Source organism: Ursus maritimus, unplaced genomic scaffold, assembly GCF_017311325.1.
Source record: "Ursus maritimus isolate PB19 unplaced genomic scaffold, ASM1731132v1 scaffold_29, whole genome shotgun sequence".
NCBI lineage: Eukaryota > Metazoa > Chordata > Mammalia > Carnivora > Ursidae > Ursus > Ursus maritimus.
Genome location: NW_024425452.1, coordinates 27,714,993 through 27,735,465, shown reverse-complemented (window position 1 = coordinate 27,735,465; position 20,473 = coordinate 27,714,993). Strand labels below are relative to the sequence as shown.

General features: G+C 44.6%; 1 protein-coding gene across 2 annotated transcripts in view; it reads left to right on the top strand.

The window, feature by feature from the left end:
- IMPG1 (interphotoreceptor matrix proteoglycan 1) overlaps window positions 1-20,473 on the top strand; it is a 124,715-nt gene that overhangs the window by 95,023 nt on the left and 9,219 nt on the right. For both annotated transcript variants that reach the window (XM_008684841.1, XM_008684840.1), the window contains 2 exons: window positions 1,907-2,418; window positions 5,016-5,235. In XM_008684841.1, the coding sequence (XP_008683063.1) occupies window positions 1,907-2,418; window positions 5,016-5,235 (732 nt within the window). The remainder of the gene's footprint in view (window positions 1-1,906; window positions 2,419-5,015; window positions 5,236-20,473) is intronic.

Genomic DNA, 20,473 nt, shown 5'->3' with positions numbered 1-20,473 from the left:
GTGTGAGTAATAAGATGCTGGCTCAGAAGCAGAATGAAGATATCTGTCGTTGTGCTTCTTCCCAGACCCTTATCGTCTGGAGGAGCAGAAAGACCACGTCATAGGAACACAAGTTCATATGCACCTCCCCGTGACACAAAGAAGTCAAATCAAATCACGGTAGTACTTGCAGCCTTTTCATTTATTCATCCCAGATACTTCTATGGATGTCTTAGTCAGCTCAGGCTGCTGCAGCAAAATACCATTGACTGGGAGGGCTTAAACAACAGGAATTTATTTTTCACAGTTCTGGAGACTGGGAAGCCCAAGATCAAGCTGCCAGCTGATTTGGTCCCTGGTGAGGCATGTCTTTCTGTTCTGCAGAAGGATGCCTTCTTGCTGTATCCTCACATAGCAGAGGGAGAGATGATCTCTCTGTGTCTCCTCTTGTAAGAACACTAATCCCATTCATGTTGGATCCACCCTCATGGCCTAACTACCTCCCAAAGACCCACCTCCAAATACTGTCACGTTGGAGATTAGGGCTTCAAAGTCTGCATTGGGGGGAGATAGAAAACATTCAGTCCATGGCAGTGAACACTTGAATAAAACTACGGGTGTATATCCAGAGAGATCGTGGATGTTAGAAAACATCATTTCTGACAGTTAAATAAGTATGGGCGAACATGCCCAGGCATTCTCTTCAAGTGAGAGAAAAGAGGGTACTTCTCTGAAATCTGGGTACAGTTCACCAACAGGCAGGTTTTATTTTAAGAAACTAATAAAAGTAATATGATTCCACCTTTCAGAGCTATTTATCACTTGGAGTTTCAGTTTGGGTGATTGCACTCTAGTAAATTAGCTGACAGAGAGTCCAAAGATTATATCTGCATCCAGACAGTCCATTCATCATGCTTAGCATTTGGATTTCAACACAGCTTTCCCACATATTTGCCAAAATGCCCCTGAAGTAATCACAGAAAGCTCCTTGTTTTGATCTACCTAATGCCTTAAATATTGTCAGTGGCTCTGGATTTAGGTTTATTGGAATATTTTAATAACCCACTGATCTCTTTATCTGAAAGTCTCATATAACCACTTTCTTAGTTCATAAATACTTACTGATTTTAACTTTGTACCAAAAAGAGAATAGACTTTAGGAGTTCAATGTGTTCCTATCCAAGGAAGAAATGCAAAATGGTGGTAAAAATTACGAAGGTATACTCATGTAAAAGTGAAAAAACTCTAAATACTATCAAATATTGAACAAGTTGTATGGCCAATATAAAGTTCAAATTATATGTGTCACCCACACCTTTACTTTCCCAAAATCATTTTGCAAATTGGCAAGTTATTCAGCCAGATTATCCAATTTTGGGAAAGCATAATTTAAATTTTAAGTGGTAAAACTACCAAAATGTGATAACTCGGATTCAAAAAAATCCAAATGCATAAAATGCAGGCTTGCACGATTGGAAGGTGAATAAAATTTCTGGACCCAAACCGCATAGCTAATTGGCTGGGAGTACCTGAGGGCAATGTGGGATCCAAATCTATTCTGATGCCGGCTGTGTTTTGGCCCCACCTGGTGACCTAGTCAGTTTGTTACCAGCTGGTCCCTAGCTGTGTTGTTTCTGGCTAAGCAGAAATTTTAGGTTACTGGTGGTCTTTTAGTCTCATCTATCTAGAACTACTTGGGCGTGAATGAAATGAGTACAGGGACCCACCCTCTCTTTCCCTAGGTTTGGACACAGGACTGCCTATCCTTTCTATACCAATTTCTTCTTCTTTAAAAATATGACATTAAAGCAGTCAATGCAAATGCATTGTTGAAGTTAAGTCTAACTTTGGATTTCCTTTTTTGCTTTCTATTCTTTGGGGAAAATACCTGGACAAAATTAATTGGACTCAGAAGATCTTTCCACAGGCAGTTCTCAGTCTCCACCTGCCAAGGCCTCTGCTTCGCTATCAGACACTCTTCCCTTCTTTACTGCATCAAGCATCTTCTCTCTGACTGATCAAAGTGCCACAGACATAATGCCCATTGACCAGACAGTACTAATCCCGGGACTAACCATCCCCACGGATGACTATTCTGCCATCAGCCAATCAGCTCTGGAAATTTCACATTCAACTGCATCTTCAGGCAGCCAAGATATCATGAGAGACTTGGACATAATGGGTCTAACTAATGCTCCTGCCTCCTCTGAGGTACCAAGACTCAGGGGGGATGTTACTACCCCAGGTCATTTCTTGGAGAATACCACTCCTAACCCAGCTTTACAGTACATCACCACTAGTTCTATGACCATGGCCACCACGGGCCAAGAACTGGTAGTGTTCTTCAGTCTGCGAGTTGCTAACATGCCCTTCTCCAACAACCTATTCAACAAGAGTTCTCTGGAGTACCAAGGTCTGGAGCAATGGTTCACACAGCTGGTGAGTAAGCTCTGCTTCCAATTCCCTGCATGTCCTTCTTTTTTTCCTTGTCGCTTTAGAATATAGTCACAGGTTGTGTTGAGCAATGAATGTTGGATGAGACAAGCCTCTGACATAGCTGTTGCTTAAGGCATTTAGCTAAAGTGTGGGGATGGATTCAGGTCCAACAAGCAAGTAAGTTCTGCGGTGGACACTCCAGGCAGACACTGCCCAGCCCCGTGAGATCTTTCCCTAAGATTTTTTCATCATAGTTCTTCCTAATGTAGTTTTCTCCGGAATAATACATAGCCACTCAAGCACTGAACGTGGAGTTTAAAAGCAATATGAGCAAACTTTCCCTAAGTTATAAGGCCACAGGCTGTTTTCCAGCCATGAGATGGATTCAAAACTAGAAAGGTCCAGAACAGATGAGGTCGAGAGTTCAAGTGTAAGGATTCCATTCTTAGTTCCCCTTAAGTTCTCGTGAAACTAAAAAATAGTTAAATGGCGTATCATCCCTGATCCCTAACAAAGAAAGTGAGATGACGGTCATGATGGCACATATCTTTGATTATACAATACCCCCAAACTCACATGTCTATTTTGTTTCTATATGTACAATAAGAAACACATAGATAATAAGAAATGCTCAACTATGTGATGCCTGGATACAGTCACAGCCAATTAAAGCACACAATGCAAAAATCGTAGAACTTCTGAAAATAACAGAAAAATATTTGTAAGCTTCAAATAAATCATTTTCATTTAAATCATTATGCAAATTAAAACCACATAAAAACCAAGGTCTCCAAGTGAACTTTAAAGGAAGACTTTATGCAACCTCCCCCCACCCCAGTGAGGGGAGGTGAGCAGATATCGGGATAATCTCAGGGAACAGAGTCCCAGTGCACCTAGCTCAGGTGTGTTAGAGTACGTGCTGAGCTTCCATAATGAAGAGCTCAAAAATATAGTAACTTAAGTATGGGGACAGATGGTAACTACACTTGTGGTGAGCGTAGCAAAGCAGATAGACTTGTTAACTCACGACGTTGTACACCTGAAACTAATATAACATTGTGTGTCAACTATACTTCAAAAAAAAAGAAAAAAGAATATAATAACATAAGTAAGATACAAGTTTGCTTCTCTTCAACTTGGTGGGTAGGGCAGTTCTGCTGTACAGTGTCATCCAGCGACCCACACTTCCCCTGTCTTGTAACTCTGACAACCCCAATGGTGTTTCCTCATTCACAAAAAGCTGAGTCACCAATAAATCCCTGTTTCCACTTGTGAGAAGGGGCGAGAGAGGAAGCCCAGGGTGAGCAGTTTCCTAAGAAAGTGAAAGATACCAAAGTTGCCCACACATCTTCCACTCATATTCTGTTGATGGGAACTAGCACATGGCCACACCTTGCTGCAAAGGGGGCTGGGAAATGTGATTTCTAGCGAGGCAACCTCTTTCCTGTGAAGAAGAAAATGGATTTGAGAGAAGGGAGCAGCAGTCATCTGCATACTGGGTAAAGACAGCGAATTCCCACCAGAGGCCAGCGCCATGCTAAGACATAAAAACTGAGCCCAGTCAATGCAAGTAGGAGAGGACCGAGTAGACTGAGAAGTTCCACACTTTGTATACAATTTCGTCTTATTTTTACAATAACCTGGGGGAGGGGGATATAGGCAAGGTGAGAGTCAAAATTCTGGTGGGGTGGGGACAGGGACAAGACAAAGTAGATCTGGGCTAAGCCTGGCAGATTTTAGCTTGCATCTGTGTCCTCTCCGTGTGCGTAGGTGTCAATTGAAGAGGGGGTTAACTTCAGGGCCAAGAACAAAGCAGACACTGCTGAGTTTCAGACATTTCTGAAAAGTGATCTCGGGGATGGCTGTGGCTCACATAGGCAGGTGTGGGAATCTGAAGCCCTTGGGTGTGCTTCTGAGATTATTAAATCACGATTTGGAAAAGGTCCTTGGGGAACCACTTTTTCTTCTTCCTCACAATTCAGGTAAGGGAACTGAGGTACAATACAACGGATAAATGGTTTGATGAAGGTCACACAGCTAGCTGGAAACAGTTCCAGGACTGACACCCAAGTCCCCTGACAGCCAGTTCCCTGCTGTTTGCACTGTGCAGCATGTCCTGCATAGACAGACAAGCTGATGTGTAAGCTGTTACTTCAATTGGTCATTTCAATTGGTTGCTTCCAAACAGATGTCCCATTTATACAGGCCTCGGTCAGTCTGCTCCTGGGCTCAGTTTGGAGCATGTTTTTGTTTGCTTGGATTTTTTTTTTTTTTAATAACTGAACCTGGCATTCCTGCTTTGCCGATAACATTGGCCTAGATTTTTAAAAATCCCCTGTTCTCCCAATTCATCATGAAGAAAATCACTGCCCATCCATCTCAATACACAAAAAGAAAGGTGGAAATATGGGCCATAATCACTGCAAATAGATCATAAAATAGTCGTGTTCTGGTCTCACACTAAATCCAAACACAAAAATAAAAATAATCAAAAAGGAACTGAAATTTATGCCTCAGATGATGAGAAGTGAGTATAATGGAATTAGCAGCCGCTGAGCACTTAGAACACAGTTAAGAGTAAACCATCTTTTATTTTGCAGCTGGTTCCATACCTACGCTCCAATCTTACAGGATTTAAGCAACTTGAAATACTTAACTTCAGAAATGGGAGTGTGATTGTGAACAGCAAAATGAGGTTTGCTAAGTCGGTGCCCTATAACCTCACCAAGGCTGTGCAGGGGGTCTTGGAGGATTTTCGTTCTGCTGCAGCCCAACGACTTGACCTCGAGATAGACAGCTACTCTCTCGACATTGAACCAGGTAAAAAATCCAACCCAGAAAATTGTGGGAGTTTTTTGGTTTTGTGTCTCTGTTTAGCAAACAGTTCAACTTTGAGGCCACAAAAATCAAATTAAAATCCCACTTGTTAAAAAACGTTTTGGAAGCTAATGGATCACCTTAGTAGAAAGGTAGGGTCCTAAACCACGCAGGTTAAAGTTTTCCTACATCAAAAAGCGGAGAACAAGCACACCTCATGCTTCACAATCTGGGAGCTTTAATTTCCCCCTCAGAACACAACTTTTGCTTTTTAAGACCTTGTTTCTGTTGTTGTTGTTGTTGTCGTTTAAACAGCCAAGCTAATTTGCATTCTGCGAGAAGTCAGAAGCACTTTCTTAGCAAACTGCAACAACCTGGAGCGTTTCTACCTAAGAAACCTTCCAGCCGTAGTGAACTACCAGAACTGCCTCCTAATAACACAATTCAGGATGAAGCTGAAACAGTGTCCTGAGGGAAGAAAACTAATCATTAGACCAATATCCAAACCTGGGGGAAAAAGCCACTGTACCATCACCAAAGAAAGAAAATAATGTCCCTTTCCATTTGTACACCTTAAATCAGCTTCCGTGTGCAGGTTAAAACAGCGAAGTGTTAGATGTGAAGAAAACTTTTAAAGATAACGGGGGTTAGCCCAAAGCTACATGAGAGCAAATATTCATTCTGGTAATAAAATGTACTGTGTGTACCACTGTAACCAGCTACGCCCAAATTAGGAACTGTTTTCACCATTACTTTCAAAATTCTGTTTTCTAACCAATAAAGGAAGATTTTTAAATTCCCGGGAGTGCGGAGGGGCAAGGCTGCGAATCTACTGCCAGCCGACCTCCTGGTCAGGTTGGAAACAAAGCCTCCTAATTGGCTGTGAATTAGTGAAGGGAATCTTTAACCTCCGCTCTGGCTTCCTGTGGACTAACAACGGAGGCAGAGGGAAAAGGCCTCGGGCATAATGCAAACAAAGAGGCTCAGTGGGGAGACACTTATCTTTGCCAGAGTAGAACTTTGAGCAACTTTAAGAAAATTGCCTCCCATTTCAGTAAACAGGATCACTAAAAAGACGGATCACCCTCAGGCACTAAGTCTGGGAGTGCTTACCTCTGAACAGGGGCAGCGAAGAAAGCCCTGAGGACCCCCTAAGAAATCAAAGACCTCCTAAATGCTAGTAATGTACTGCCTCTTCCCCCTGAAAACCACCTCAGAACTGAGAAGGAACCAGGGGTGCCTGCCAGTTAGAATCGGGAGACCAATTTCTTCAGTCAATTGAAAGCAATGAACAGGGATGTGTACAGAACTTGGAAAGCATAACAGAGGTGAGGGTCCAATCTCATCCCTTCCTTCCTCCTTTGGAGAGCCGACAGTCGACTTAGAGACCCATCCAACAACATGAGCAGGTCAGCGTCAGGAGCCAAGGGGAGAACTCAGGTGTGCTACCGTGGGGACGGGCTTCTGGATGCAGGTGCCACTTAAGTAGTGCCTTAGAAAGACAGCAGGAAGCTAGTGGTGCCTTGCCAGGGATGCGGAGGGGACCCTGGGGATGTTGGATGGAAACGCAGCATAGCAATGACTTTGGAGGGTCATAGTCCTGAATATGAGTCCAGTGCGCTAACAGCAGCACTCAATTTCCACAACTGGAAAACAGAGATAGCAAACAGTTGTAAGGATTAATGTTTGCATCACCCAGCATACCACTGGACACATCGTAGTCGACTAAGGAATATTGGTAGCTAATATTGTAACATTGTCGTTATTAACTTGATTAGTAATTTGTGATTTGCACAGGGTACCAGTGAGAACAGTAAGAAGCACCCTGACAAGGTATTTGTACAGAGGCTGGAACTGAAATTATGCTTCTTTCCTGGTACCAGTTTGGCTATGTAGCTTTTCCTCTAAGAAGCCAAAAGCATCTGAAGTGAGATGCTGTTAACTTTGGTTTCAGTCCCTGCTGGAGCCAAATTTATACAGAGTTATCCCAGAAAGGCCTTGGTACTGTGGGGTACATGGGCAATTTATTCTTCTAATGGTAGAACAAGGGAGGCCAGAGTACATGGGACACCTGGGACACTACCGTATGCTATTTCTTACTAAATACTTAGAGAATGAGAAAAATCTGAATTTCTGATACATTAAAAACTCACAGAATAAGGATGGATGGAAGGATGGATGGATGGATGGGTGGAAGAGGTCTGCCAAGAAATGCCTGTAGTGAACCTGCTAGGACATAAGTAAAGCCTGAACCAAAGGATTTGAGGACAGCAGAATTAGAAAGCCAAATGAGAATTTTATAAAAGTTAAAAATACATAATAATGTAACTTTACAAATTCCCCTATATTTGTCAAAATGGATAAGTTCAATACCTAAAAGGACTCCTATTTACTGGGAAAGGCCACTGTGCCGAGCTGCCCCCGAAAGGGGGGGAAAGGAAGAGGGTTTGAACAGTCAGGGAGTAGAGGTGAGCTCCTCACCGCCCACTAGAGATCCTGGTTTAGTTATTTCCCCAAAGGCAAAGGGAAAACTCCCCCAAGTAACTAGCAAGTGGTTGATTATCAGACCTTGACCATCTTCTATGTGCTTAATCCAAAACAATAAGCGTTCATCCACCTTCGTCTCGCACATTAATACACGAAAGTCAGTCCCTGCCCAAAAGATCTTGCGGGATGGCCAAAGAGGGATACTTTAGAATGATCAGACCTCTGCCTTTTTCATTCAAAAAGACTGTGTAAGGAGCACTTTCTGATATGCGACATTTAGCTCCAAATTTTTGTGAGTTTGCAAATCACTGAGGCATTATGAAGGCAGCACTGAATTTTCCTTTAAATCCCATTTTATTGAGACCTAGTGTCTAAAGGCAAGAGGGAATTTGCGCCTAGAGATTAATGTAGAGAATCCTCGTCCCTCTGGGCTGGTCTCCCACAGTGAGACAGCCTGTGGCAGTTGGTGGCGGCGAGAGCTCAGCAGCCACCAAGATGGCCAGTACCATTAAAAAAAAAAAAAAATTCAATGACACTTGGCAAGATGGCAGGGAAGACTTTATTCAAGGAGGGCCATCTCGATGGAGATAGCGACCCCCGCAGGGGGTCTTGACGTGGAGAGAGTGGACTTAGCTCCAAGTACAGCATGGGCAAGTGGGAATTTATAGCCAAAGAGCAGGGTGGAGGGCAGCAGGTGGAACTTACTGAGAAGAAATTCTTCTTGCTAAAATTGGACAATGAAGAGGGGAACGCTGAAGCTCGAAAGCAGAGGCCGAGTTGAGAATTTCAGGGGAGCCTGAGAGGAGCTGGCCCAGGAGACACTTGGTCAGCATCAGAGCTGGAGAGGCAGGATGCCAGCCACACGTGCCGGGGCCGCCGTGCCAGCTGCCGTTGGAGGGCGGAGGCTGCAGCCGTCCGGCACCCCCTCTGACGACAGACCCGCACACCCCCACCTCGTCCTCACACTATCCACAGCTGCTCCTCCCTGTTCACATCCTGTTTCAATCCAGGCAGGGACAGCCCCAACCCTAAAACACTCACAACCATTGCACCCCAACAGAGGCAATGAACTTCTTAACATCCATTAATCTGCTTATCTCCTAAAACTTCTTAAACCTGAATTGTAAAACTCTCTTCCAAAAAAAACAAAACAAAACAAACAAACAAAACTCTATGGTTACAGTAAAGTGTTTCTAGCATGAGTTCTCCTGTGTAGTTTTAGTTTGGGGGACTACGCACAATATTAGTATTGTGATTATAGAAAAAATGGATGTCTAGATTTTAAAACAAACTGAGGGGACAAATGCAGATGATTTTCAATAGTTTTCTTCCTTTTTCTTTTTCTTTAATCTAGAATATGAGAGCTATTTTGCTCCTAGGTGTTCAGTGTGACTAACTGATCCAGATTTTCTCCTTTGGGTGGTATATTGGAGTGTAGGCTGTCATGGTGATTGACAGACAAGCTGATTAAAATGTCCTCCTAGTACAACGAACCAGTGCAGCCAGCTGATCATGTTGCCTCTCAGGTCCCCGGACCCCAAATGAAGATAATTACTTCAGGTTCCTGAAGAACAGAGACTCGAATTCCAATTTACACAGCCCCTACACGGCTCTATTGCTGGCGTAGTCTTTTCTGGTGTCTACGGCTTGGGCTGATGTATGGCAGTGCCCGTCCCCCAGCACGTAATGAAAGAGGTCTGAGCGGCACTTAGAATCAAAATCCCAGGTAATTCCAGAAGGTCATCTAGCAAATACAAGAAACCTCCCTGATTCACGTTGATCTTGCCAGTGCTTGCTTGAACTCATTGGTACTGGCCCAATCTGTTGAGAAAACTCTCCCTGGAAGAGAATTAAAAGGGGAAAACTTAAGAGAGAAAAGGGACGGCTGTGGGAAGTACCGTGTGCCAGGAATAAATACATAGCTTTGTCTCTAGGAGAGAATCCCAAGAATCTATGTTTGGAAAGCAGAGAGGGCATCCTATAATTTTAAACTTTTCCCAACCAGGATGGCCAAATACAGCAACACTTACTGTGTGTCTCACCCCTTGCCCTTCCCTCACCACCTTTCTGGGAGAAACAGGAGATCAGAAGCAGGCTGCACGACCCTGGAGGCTCTCCTGCCTCATGTCCAGTGCTGCCCAGGCCTGGCAGCCACCAGCCCTAGCCATCCCCTCCTCGCCCAACCCTTAGCAAAGAATAACCCTTAAAATGTGAAAACCATAATTTTCATATAAATAAGTCGTGAGCGTATATCAAAGTTTTATTTCACTCATTAATAAGGGAATCACTAGGATGACAAATCTGGTCTAAAGGCCCTGGAAAAGGGAATTCTGTACAGCCAGAAAACAAATCAGAATGACGAAATACGGATGTCATGCTAAATAGGACACAGAAATTAGCATCACTTTGTCTTATCCAGTTTCTATACAATAACTTCTAACTCTCTCGAGTTGTAAAACACCCTCACCAAGAGCAAATGGTAACTCAAAGTTGTTGCATTTTAGGGGTCAGCAAAGTGTGCCGTCAAGGGCCAGATAGTAAATATTTGGCTCTGTGAGCCAAAAGGCAAAATCGAGGATATTATGAAGGTACTTATACAACCATTTAAAAACTAAAAACTCTTGGGGCGCCTGGGTGGCACAGCGGTTAAGCGCCTGCCTTCGGCTCAGGGCGTGATCCCGGCGTTATGGGATCAAGCCCCACATCAGGCTCCTCTGCTATGAGCCTGCTTTTTCCTCTCCCACTGCCCCTGCTTGTGTTCCCTCTCTCACTGGCTGTCTCTATCTCTGTCAAATAAATAAAATCTTTAAAAAAAAAAAAAAAAAACTAAAAACTCTTCTTAGCTTACAGACGGGAAAAAATGCAGGCAGCCGGCTGGGTTGGCCCACGGATGATCCCTATTTGCTAGACGGGGGCTTGTTAGTGCTCTAGCATGAATTTGAAGGTTAGTGTGGTCCACGTTTCTCTTTATTTCCAATTGTTGGTTGGTTTTTCTTAAACCACCAGAGTCTTAGTCCCTCTGTCCCTTATCTTTGCTGTTACAGAAAAGTTAGACAGATAAATGATCATGCAATCATGATTGGGTCCCTGTTCATTCCTATATTAAGTAAGTAGGGATTATCTGCTACCCGTCAGGCACTATTACAAGCACTAGAACCCAGTGGATCCCTGCCCTCAAGCAGCTAAATATCGATCAGCCAAGAGAAATAGATATATACGCGAAGAACTATAATCAAGTCCACTAAATACAATAATCAGGATATGAACAGAAATATTATGATGCACAAAAGAGAGAGCAATTAATTCTAGAGGCCAGGGGATGTCATGGCAGGCTTTCTTGAAGGATGGCGCTGTCAGGCGCGTGCTACCTTGCAAAGAAGGGCCCCGGCAGAGAAGGGTGGGGCCGGGCTCCTCCAAGAAAGGCAGGAGGAAGTTGGAGACACTTCTGGAAGTTTCAGCGTACTTCAGTTATTTCACTGTGATAGCAGCTTTGGACACAAAGGAGGGAAAGAAGGTCGCTCAGCCTGGAAGGGAAAGGCACACTGAGCCAGTGCATTTGAAGCCAGGTTGTCTAAAAGCCCTTGTTCAATTTCTTTTCTTTCTTTCTTTTTTATTTTTTTATGACTATGGTCTTTTACAGTTTACACTGTAATAAAATTTCTAAAACTCAAAAAGTCTTCAAACTAAGTACCAAACAGTCCTTAAAGTATTCTTTACAAAAAAATTACAAAATAAAAACATACAGTTTGGGGGCACCTGGTTGGCTCAGTCAGTTGAGCTCTGGACTCGATTTCAGCTCAGATTATGATCTCAGGGTCCTGGGATCAAGCCCCACATCGGGCTCCCCACTGGGCATGGACCCTGATCAAGATTCTCTCTTTCACTCTCCCTCTGCCCCTCCACCTGGCCTCACATGCACATGCATGCCCTCTCTCTCAAAAAAAAATAAAAATATATACATATATATATAATTCATCATTCATTAAATATTGCCAATTTTGAAAACACTTAGTAAAAAATACAGGTAATTACAAAAGCTACATAGATTAATTCATAAAGGTTTTTTTAATTCAAAAATGAATAAGCTATCTTAAGGATATAAAAATACTCCTAAAATGTTTTTGGGAAAACCAGTTTTACAGAAATGGATGCTCGGTGAACTGATTCCTGTCCTATGAAGCAGGTGTCTAGAGGCCAGAGACCAGTGCAGAAAATATACATTTGGGAAACCTCAGTTGAAACCAGAGAATAGCTGGAAAAATAGCCCAGGGCAAGGTGTAGGGCAGGAGAAAAGGAGAACTGGGACTGAATCTCTGAGGAACCCCAACACTTTATGGGGAATAGAAAGATTGTCATTGAGAGGAGCCAAAGATGGTGCTGCAGAAGCCAGGAGGAGAGAAGAGCAGGAGAGACAGGCATTCAGCTATTTCAGCACCTGCGAGTGAACAATGGGTAGAGGTCATTTAAGCTGACAGTTCAGGGGCGCCTGGGTGATTCAGACAGTCAAGCAACCGCCTTCGGCTCAGGTCCTGATCCTGGGGTCCTGGGATCCTGGGATCGAGCCCCACACTGGGCTCCCTGCTCAGCGGGGAGTCTGCTTCTCTCTCTCTCCCTTTCTCTCTCCCCCAGCTTGTGTGCTCGCTCTCTCTCTCTCTCTCTCTCTCGTTCATTCTCTCTCTCTCAAATAAATAAATAAAATCGTTAAAAAAAAAAAAAAAAAAGCTCACAGTCCAGAGGTCACTAGAACCCTTCCCAAAAGCAATCTAGCAGACTGGCAAGAGTAGAGGTGAGATCTTAGTGAGGTTGGAATGAAGTAGAAAATGAGACGTGGCCTGTTCCCCTCCTATCTTAAAACTTAGAGCAAGGCTCCTATCCTCCCACAGAGACTGGGAAACAGGGGGTGCTATCTTCTTTGATGGTTACATTTCAAAGGAATGGTTCCTAGGTCCTTGTGGAAGGCAGTCTTGAGTTGTAATACTGGCAAGAAGCTTTCAAGAAGATTGACATCTCAAAGGAGCAGAGAATGAATTTACAATGACAAGTTTTGTAAACTAGCTACTCTAAGGAAAGGGAAGTCAGGGGTCTAGAGTAGTCAAGCTGAAGGGGAAGGTTAAGGCAGTTGTCGTCAGAGGATTTAGCAATTCTTTTCTATGCCCTACAGACCATTTATTTAATTCTATTTGCAAAATTTGAAACAAAATCCAATCAAGTCTTTTTCATTTGTTTTCTTTTGGCCTAAGGTCAGGGTGAAAATGTAGTTTGTGGTACTAACGCTGGGAGGGGAAAATATTATTCCATTGTTACTTTTAGACTAAAGAGAAGAGAAGAGCAGAAATGTTGAAACTTCTCACGAGATTTCTAGAGAATATCATTCCGCATTCAGATCAGCATCTGAATTCCTGGGTGTGTCTCTAAGTGAGGGCCAGTCATCAATTAGGCCAAATAACATCTGCAGAGGCACAGACACGTAGGAGAAGTGACACAGTGTTATCACTGTGTGTGGTTGCCATTCAGCTTTTGAAAACAACCCAAATAAATGAATCTATGATATAGAAAGTATAAACCAATGTTAGAACTATCTGTGATTTATCAACTGAAAAACCGAGTAAATCACAGCTTGCTCAGGATTCTGCCAGCATCCTGGCAACTAGAGTCGTCTTTCATTTAGGCTGCTCTGAAAATTCCTTAGAAGCATGGAGGGCTTGTATGCCAGTTAGCTGTGCAGGCTGAAGATTTCAAATGCAAAACCACACATACTTATTCTAACTCACTCTCTCCTCAAAAATGGGCAGATTTCAAGGCTGGTAAACGGTGAACATTGAAATTAATTACAGTCTGGCGTCCAGGATGCTTCCAGCCAGAGCAAACTCATTTTCTCAGGAAAGTTGCATAATGTGAAAGACTCCCATTTAGTTGCCAGCTCTGAAAAGGTGGTAGATGTCACCTACCACAACAGTGACAATAAAAACAGTAACAGCTACTATTAATTGACACTATTTTTAATCTTAATAAATACTACACAAAGTAGGTGCTTCTCCCCATTACACAGTCAGAAAAGCTGTGTCTCAGAGAAGTGTGAGTAACTTACCTTTTACTTGTCACACAATCACCAAGGGCTACAGCTGGAACTCGATGGCAATTCTGTGTGCTTTCTTCAAGTCTGTCTACTGCCCCTTTATAGTCTTTTTTTAAATTTTATTTATTTATTTTTGAGAGAGAGAGAGCACAAGCAGGGGGAGGCGCAGAGGGAGAAGCAGGCCCCCACTCTAAAGAGGGAGCCCGATGCGGGACTCGATCCAAGGATCCCGGGATCATGACCTAAGCCAAGGGCAGACGCTTAACCAACTGGGCCACCCAGGCATCCTATAAAGAGTCTTATCAACCCTCCTACAGGGTATACAAAGGTTGTTTAACCTATTTAGAAAAAGTGACAACACACTTCAGTTTAATTAATCCTAAATGAATTGTTAGATTTCGTATTTCACCAAGTGAAATCTCCTATAATATTTTGTTATATTCTTAGAATGCCAAAAAAAAAAAAAGAAAGAAAGAAAAGGAAAAGGTTCACTTTCAGAAACAAAAGTCCTGAACTTCTTAATGTCCCCTTCATATGCACTATTGGCTCTGCTAGGAGTGTCCCTTCAGAGCTGAGGCGCCTGCGGGAATTCTCCTTCCAGGAGACTCTCGCAGCCTCTGCCCCCGCCCTCTGTCCTCTGTCTCTGGCCCCGTCTCTTGTGTTTCCACTGCTGCTGCCCCGTGCTTCCTGGGATGCCATCATGGGGATTTTCTGTTAACACATGCTTCCATGAGGGAACCCCAGTATTGCCTGCACCTCCAGGTACCTTTAGCCCTCTCCAGAATTTCAACCCGGGCCCTCCTCCCACACATGAGCCACTGCATGGAGTTTCCTTCATGGAACCCCTGAAAGCAGAGTCTGCGTGGAAGCCTGGGCTTCCTCCCACAGCCTCTGCTCTCAGAGCTCTCCCTCCACCAGCCGGTCCTAACACCGATGCACCCAAAACGCCCTATAATGACCGAAGCAGAAATAATTCTTGAGTCTCAGCCGGGGCAAGATGTGTAAGGGCATTCACACATCCATTCATAGAAGAGTTTCTGAGAGCCTAATATACGTTTGTGGTTCCTAGAGCCTAAGTTTGTGGTTCCTGTTCTTGAGAACAGTGGATAATTAAAATGAAACCCAAAGTTTTTCACATTACATGTCTCTTTAACCCGGAAGGAACTCCCGCTAGTAACCTAGTCAATTCCACAAATGTGTGTTAAGCTCCAGCCACTCGTACGGTGCTGTGCCCTGTGCTCTCTAGCATTGAATGTTATTCTCACCCTAACCCTGCCCTTCAGCTGTAAGCCATAAACACAACATGTTTTGGCCAATAATAAAATAATAAAACAATGAAACATTAAATTATAGATTTTTTTTTTAAAAGTTCTTTTGATCCCCGAATTCCATCAGCAGTTCTGGAGGTATGTGTCCTGTTCATGTTCCAGCTCGGTGGTTCCCGCAGGACACCTAGAATGGGAGATTGATACTTGAGCTGCAGGGACATGAGTGATCATCTGGTTTAAATAGCCCATTTTATAGAAAGGCCGAGGGTGGCTAAAGGTGCTGACCTACTTTCCCAAGGCCGCAGACCATTGCTGGGATTGTCCTCCACGCAGGGCACTTTCCTGGAGGCCGCAGCGCTGACAGTCCAGACCCGCTGAGCAGACTCACTCCCTCTGCTGGTGCAGCAAATCCGGAATGTTCTCAGATTTGGGAAAATAAACCACACGGGCCAGTGTGGAAGGTGAGGTCCCTATTATAGCTCAGAGGAGCCCTCGGGAGAGCCAGATTTATACAAATTACCGAGTGCTGAGCACCAAACATTGTATCACGGTAACATTCACATCTTGAGAAAGAAATAGACTACCAGGGATGCATTAAGATTTTGTGGGCTCTAGGCCTTTCATGAATATTAATAAAAATATTAACATTAATTAATTAAAAGACTTAAAATTAGGGGTGCCTGGGTGACTAGTCAGTTCCACCCAGGTCTCTTGGTTTCCGCTCAGGTCATGATCTCAGGGTTGCGAGATGGAGCCCCAAGACGGGGCCCCATGCTCAGGCAATCTGCTTGAGACTCCCTCCGCCTCTCCTGCCGCTCATGATCTGTCTCTCTCTCTAAAATAAATTTTAAAAATCTTTAAAATAAATAAAAATAGAAATACTTAAAATTATATCTTATGACTGTGTTGGTATAGAGATGAATACCCGACGTGGATTATATTGGGTTTTTTTTTTTTTTCCTGATTTTAAAGAATTTAAAACATGTTCTTGAGCACTTAAGAGTGCCCTGCAGATTACCAGTAATTAGGACGGGTACGTTTGTCATTCATTCTCTGATGCTCTCAGCGAAGAAATGACCCCTCAGCTCCTGCCCACCAATGAAACTGAGACCTCAAAGCCTTGGCTATGAGTTGGGAGGAGAGGGAGAGATGGCACTAAGGCTGCCCCCACCCCATCCCTTCCCCCTCCTCCCCCAATCCCCTCCCCCCAGGCAGCGGCAGGTGCGCGCACTTGGGGGTTTACTCCCCCGCCATCCGTGGGAAATCTAGCCACTGCGTCCAGGTGTGAGGCTTGATGACGCTGGGCGCTAGGGCGCGGAGGGCCCGCCTGCCTCGGAACTCCTAACGCCGCCTTTTGGGAACGGGAAAAGATGATCCAGGAGTTTCCAGCACCCTCCCCCGGCCGTCGAGGCCCGACCTTCGAGGTAATCACGCAGTACTAATGGCTCTATCAGCCGTCCCCTGGAGCTCCTTCCGCCACTGCGCGAATTCCTTCCAGACTTCTCTTCCCTCCACCAGTGCGCACCGCACGGTGGTTTTTAAGAAGGCAGAAAGCAGTTGGGGCTCTTAAAATTTCATCCCTTAATCTATTCCTTCTTCTTTGGCTATTGCGCGCCATCTAGCGAACACTCGGTTTCATCACACTGAAACGGGCTGCTGGAGGCGGGGAGAGGCGGCCCTGAAAACTACCTAACAGGTCCTCAGCCCAGGCCAGCCCAGGCGAAGCCTGGTTTCCGCCAAACTGAGCTGAAGTCTTGCCTTAGGACGGGACCCTATCAAAGGAGATGCTTCACTTCCTGTCCAACACGTGCGTGTTGCCCCAGAGCGCAAGAGAAGGGCATAAGGAAATTATAAAGAACGATAAAGAAGAGGGCAGAAGGCAATCAGTACACAGCCCCAGGTTGGGGGGCAAGTGATAGGACCGTGTGCTCTATGTGGGAAAGGGGCGCCGTGCAATGAACTGGAGTTGGTGATACGCGCTCGGGAGACCCTCAGAGGTCTGACACTAGAGAGTCTTTTTTCAGGCCTGACAAGCATGACAAGAAGCTTGAGAAAGACAGTTTTGGACCATCAGGGACCTATGAATTTATAAACTGCTTGGTGACCAAGACCATAATCTTTTTAATGTTAACTGTAAAATGCCTCAAAGTGTTCCCTGCAGTCAAGGAACATTTATTTAAATGGTTTTTATCACATGAGGAAGAGCTAAGGGACATCCTTCCTCAGTCAGCCAGTTGGGAATGCTTTTCAGGACCTTTGGCATAGAGATAAAAGACATTATATAAGCAAATCAGGGGAGAAACTGATACATAAAATGTGCCTACGCTGGACATCTCAGAATGATGCCCATATTTCCAAGCCCCACACAGCAGCTCACTTTCTTCAAGCCGTGTGCATTGCAGCTGCATTGGAGCAACAGAACGAACGGGGAGTCGCTGTCGTGTCAGACTGTACTTCTGTCAGCAAACGTTCTGCCTAACGAAGGAGCTGTGGCAGCCAGTGGTTTTGAGCTTTTGTTTAGTTAAGCTAGCCTTTGTTCAAAGGAAAGCATTTGTGGAAGTCTGATACGTAAACGGGTAAGAGTGAAGGTGCTGGCATGTTTGTGCCTCCCCCACCCCACCATCCCTTGTTGGCCCCTTGCACCCTAAGCGATCTCCTGGACACCCCACATTGGAAAACCGCTAGAATGATGTCAAAAGCTGAGCGTTGTAAGCAGACACGTGGACGCTAATCTAGGGGTGTATGTACTCGCTAGCTAAAATGGACTTCGGTTTTCTCGTTTATGAAAAGGAGGTCGGTGATATCTACTCTGGAAGGTGGTTGTTGACTATTAATGAAGACGTTTGAAGTGCCCAGCACACTGCCAAGCACCAGATGGCCCTCAATAAATGCGAGCTCCCTGTTCCTACAAATAACTGTCATCGCGCTGCTGGTGCAGCTGGAGGTTCCGGAGCGGGATCCCTAAGGCTCCGTCAGGGCATGGCCTGAACCGGAATGACATTAATGCTTCGACTACCTCCAGAATCCACATGGGAAGCTAAGGATGAGGCCAGGACCTCTTGGTGCCAGGATGGACCTGGAACTTTCCCACCGGCTGCAAATGAGCAGCTCTTGACCCAGCTCGACACACCAAGGCCAAGCGCCCTGGACTGCCTCTACACCGAGATTGTCATATTCGCTGCGTAGAAGCGCTTCCTAAGTACGTTAAGGACAGAAGATTAATTCATTTGCCGGCAAGCAATTATTGTAATCCCAGAGGCTACCCGAAACGATAGTAGATGTTTGGTGGGTGTGGTAAGGCTCATGAAGAAACCTCTCTATCGTGCCATAAAAATAATGTGCTCAAAAGGGCTTAAGCAAATCCAGGAAGCTAAGGCAATTCTAGACCAACTAGTCTCTGTACCAATCGTGAGGACTTCACTTCGTCAAATCCACACACAACTTGATTATGACTTGAAAGTACTCTCCTAGAAGATGGCATTCAGCTGTACTCTTCCTAAGCAACTATTGATCTCAAGTCTCTTTGTCTTCCCTCTTTCCAAGCTACAGACTGTTCAGAGCATTGCAGGTTGTTGCTACATAATGTTTACATAATGTATGGACCAAATCAAGAGCAAAGAGGGGAAGTTCAGACTGATTTTGTGCAAATTTTGTTTTGTGCAAAGCCCTGGGGATGTGTGAAGGAGGAGGCAAATAGTCATATGGCCTTGAGTGACTGGTGAATGAGTCCATCATTCTAAGGAGAAATGTCTTTGGGATATGACAAAGAAAGAACACGATAACAGGATAGGGAAAGCTTCACTTCAGAAGTTTCGACTAAACTTTCATCCGTTGCACAGTCTCTTCTTCCGAGGGGCCTCCCCCTCCTCATGATCATTTCTCAGTCTTCGCCTGAAGCCCGAAGTTGTAGGTGCCCCTCCAAGATCGGTGTGCAAGCAGAGGGGCATCAACGCACCTAGCAAAGTGTTTTTGAAGTATAATAATGGAAGCAGTACGGAGTGCTTCACAAATTAAATTTCCAAATATGATCTCTTCTGTGAACGATTCTAATCAACGGCAACTGCCTTTTCAGGCCTGGTCCCACAGCTCCCCCTCCTGGCTCTTTCCTTCCCTGGCACTGCCCCTCACACAGGCCCCGCCCAGCCTTGGGTTTTGCAACGCAACTTCTGAGTCTCAGCTTCATCTGCAAAGTGAGCAAATTTCTGAGAAGTTTCGAAGATACTTTTCAGTTCTAACATTGTATCTAAAATGTAAAACTTTATATAAGGATAAAATTAAAATCTAAAGCAATTAGTTGGTCTGAAATTCTTAGTGCTGAAGATTTTGAAGGGCCAAGTCGATATTTGTTGAAACAATGAATGTTGACTTAGTACCCAGGAAAGTGTACCCAGCAAACACACAGCAAACAAAAACCGAGCTCGTCCTGAATAAATAACATGGGGAAAGCATGTTATCTATAAACTAGGTGCTTTTGTTCTTCAAATATATCTGGTCCAGGGCCCCCACATGTGGATAAATTTATTTCTCCAATGTTGCCTTATTGTGTTCTGTTCGGCTTTACTGGTGCCTAGACTACGCCTGGCTGGGCTGAAGGAAATGACAGTAAAACTAATATTTTTTTTAATGGGAAACTCATTTGGTTATCACACACGTACTGTTACTCTTTAGGGGGGTGGAATCTGTGCATTCCGTCAGCTTTCCTAGCTAATGTATTTCTCTGCTGCAGAGAGAAGGAAGTGGAGCTCCGACTATTCCCCCCTGACTTCCGTTATCAAGACTACAAGTCTTGAGTGTAGGGTTGCTGACAGCTGTTATTTATTAAACCAGGCCCTGGCTGTGAATCGGCTGGGTTGTCGGGGTAAATTTGAGTCATTTTCTAAACAGCGATAAGGATCCCGTAACATGGCCAGCTTTAGGAACTTTCAAGCAGAGGAAGCCAGTTCACATTAGTCAGGCCTGCTTGCCCGTAAATGCTGCAGAGAAATACAACTCACGTGAAGTCTTTTAGCAGGTCTACCTGCTGGGAGACCCAAAGGCGGGTTTTCCAGGCCCTACTCTTGCCCCCCACCCCCCGCCGCTGGGTCTCGCGGTGCTCATCTCCCTCCCTATCATTTCTGTCACCACTAGGAGGCGCTGGATTGGGGCAGTGAGTAAGGGTTCATTAGAATTCTCATCCCATGCCGTGTCCCCCAGTGTCCCTATGCAGAACTTCTGTGGGCAGCAAACTTGGCAAAGCCGCTGACTATGTTCTCCACTTGAAGATTCACAATAGACATTAGCTTATTAATGACCCTAAGAAATTTAAAAGTAAGAAGAGAAGGGGATAAGTTTGGAGGGAAGTGAGAGAAAGAGAAACAAGGGAAAGAGAAACCTGTTACGTTTATTTCACCCTGCATTGGGGGGGGGGGGG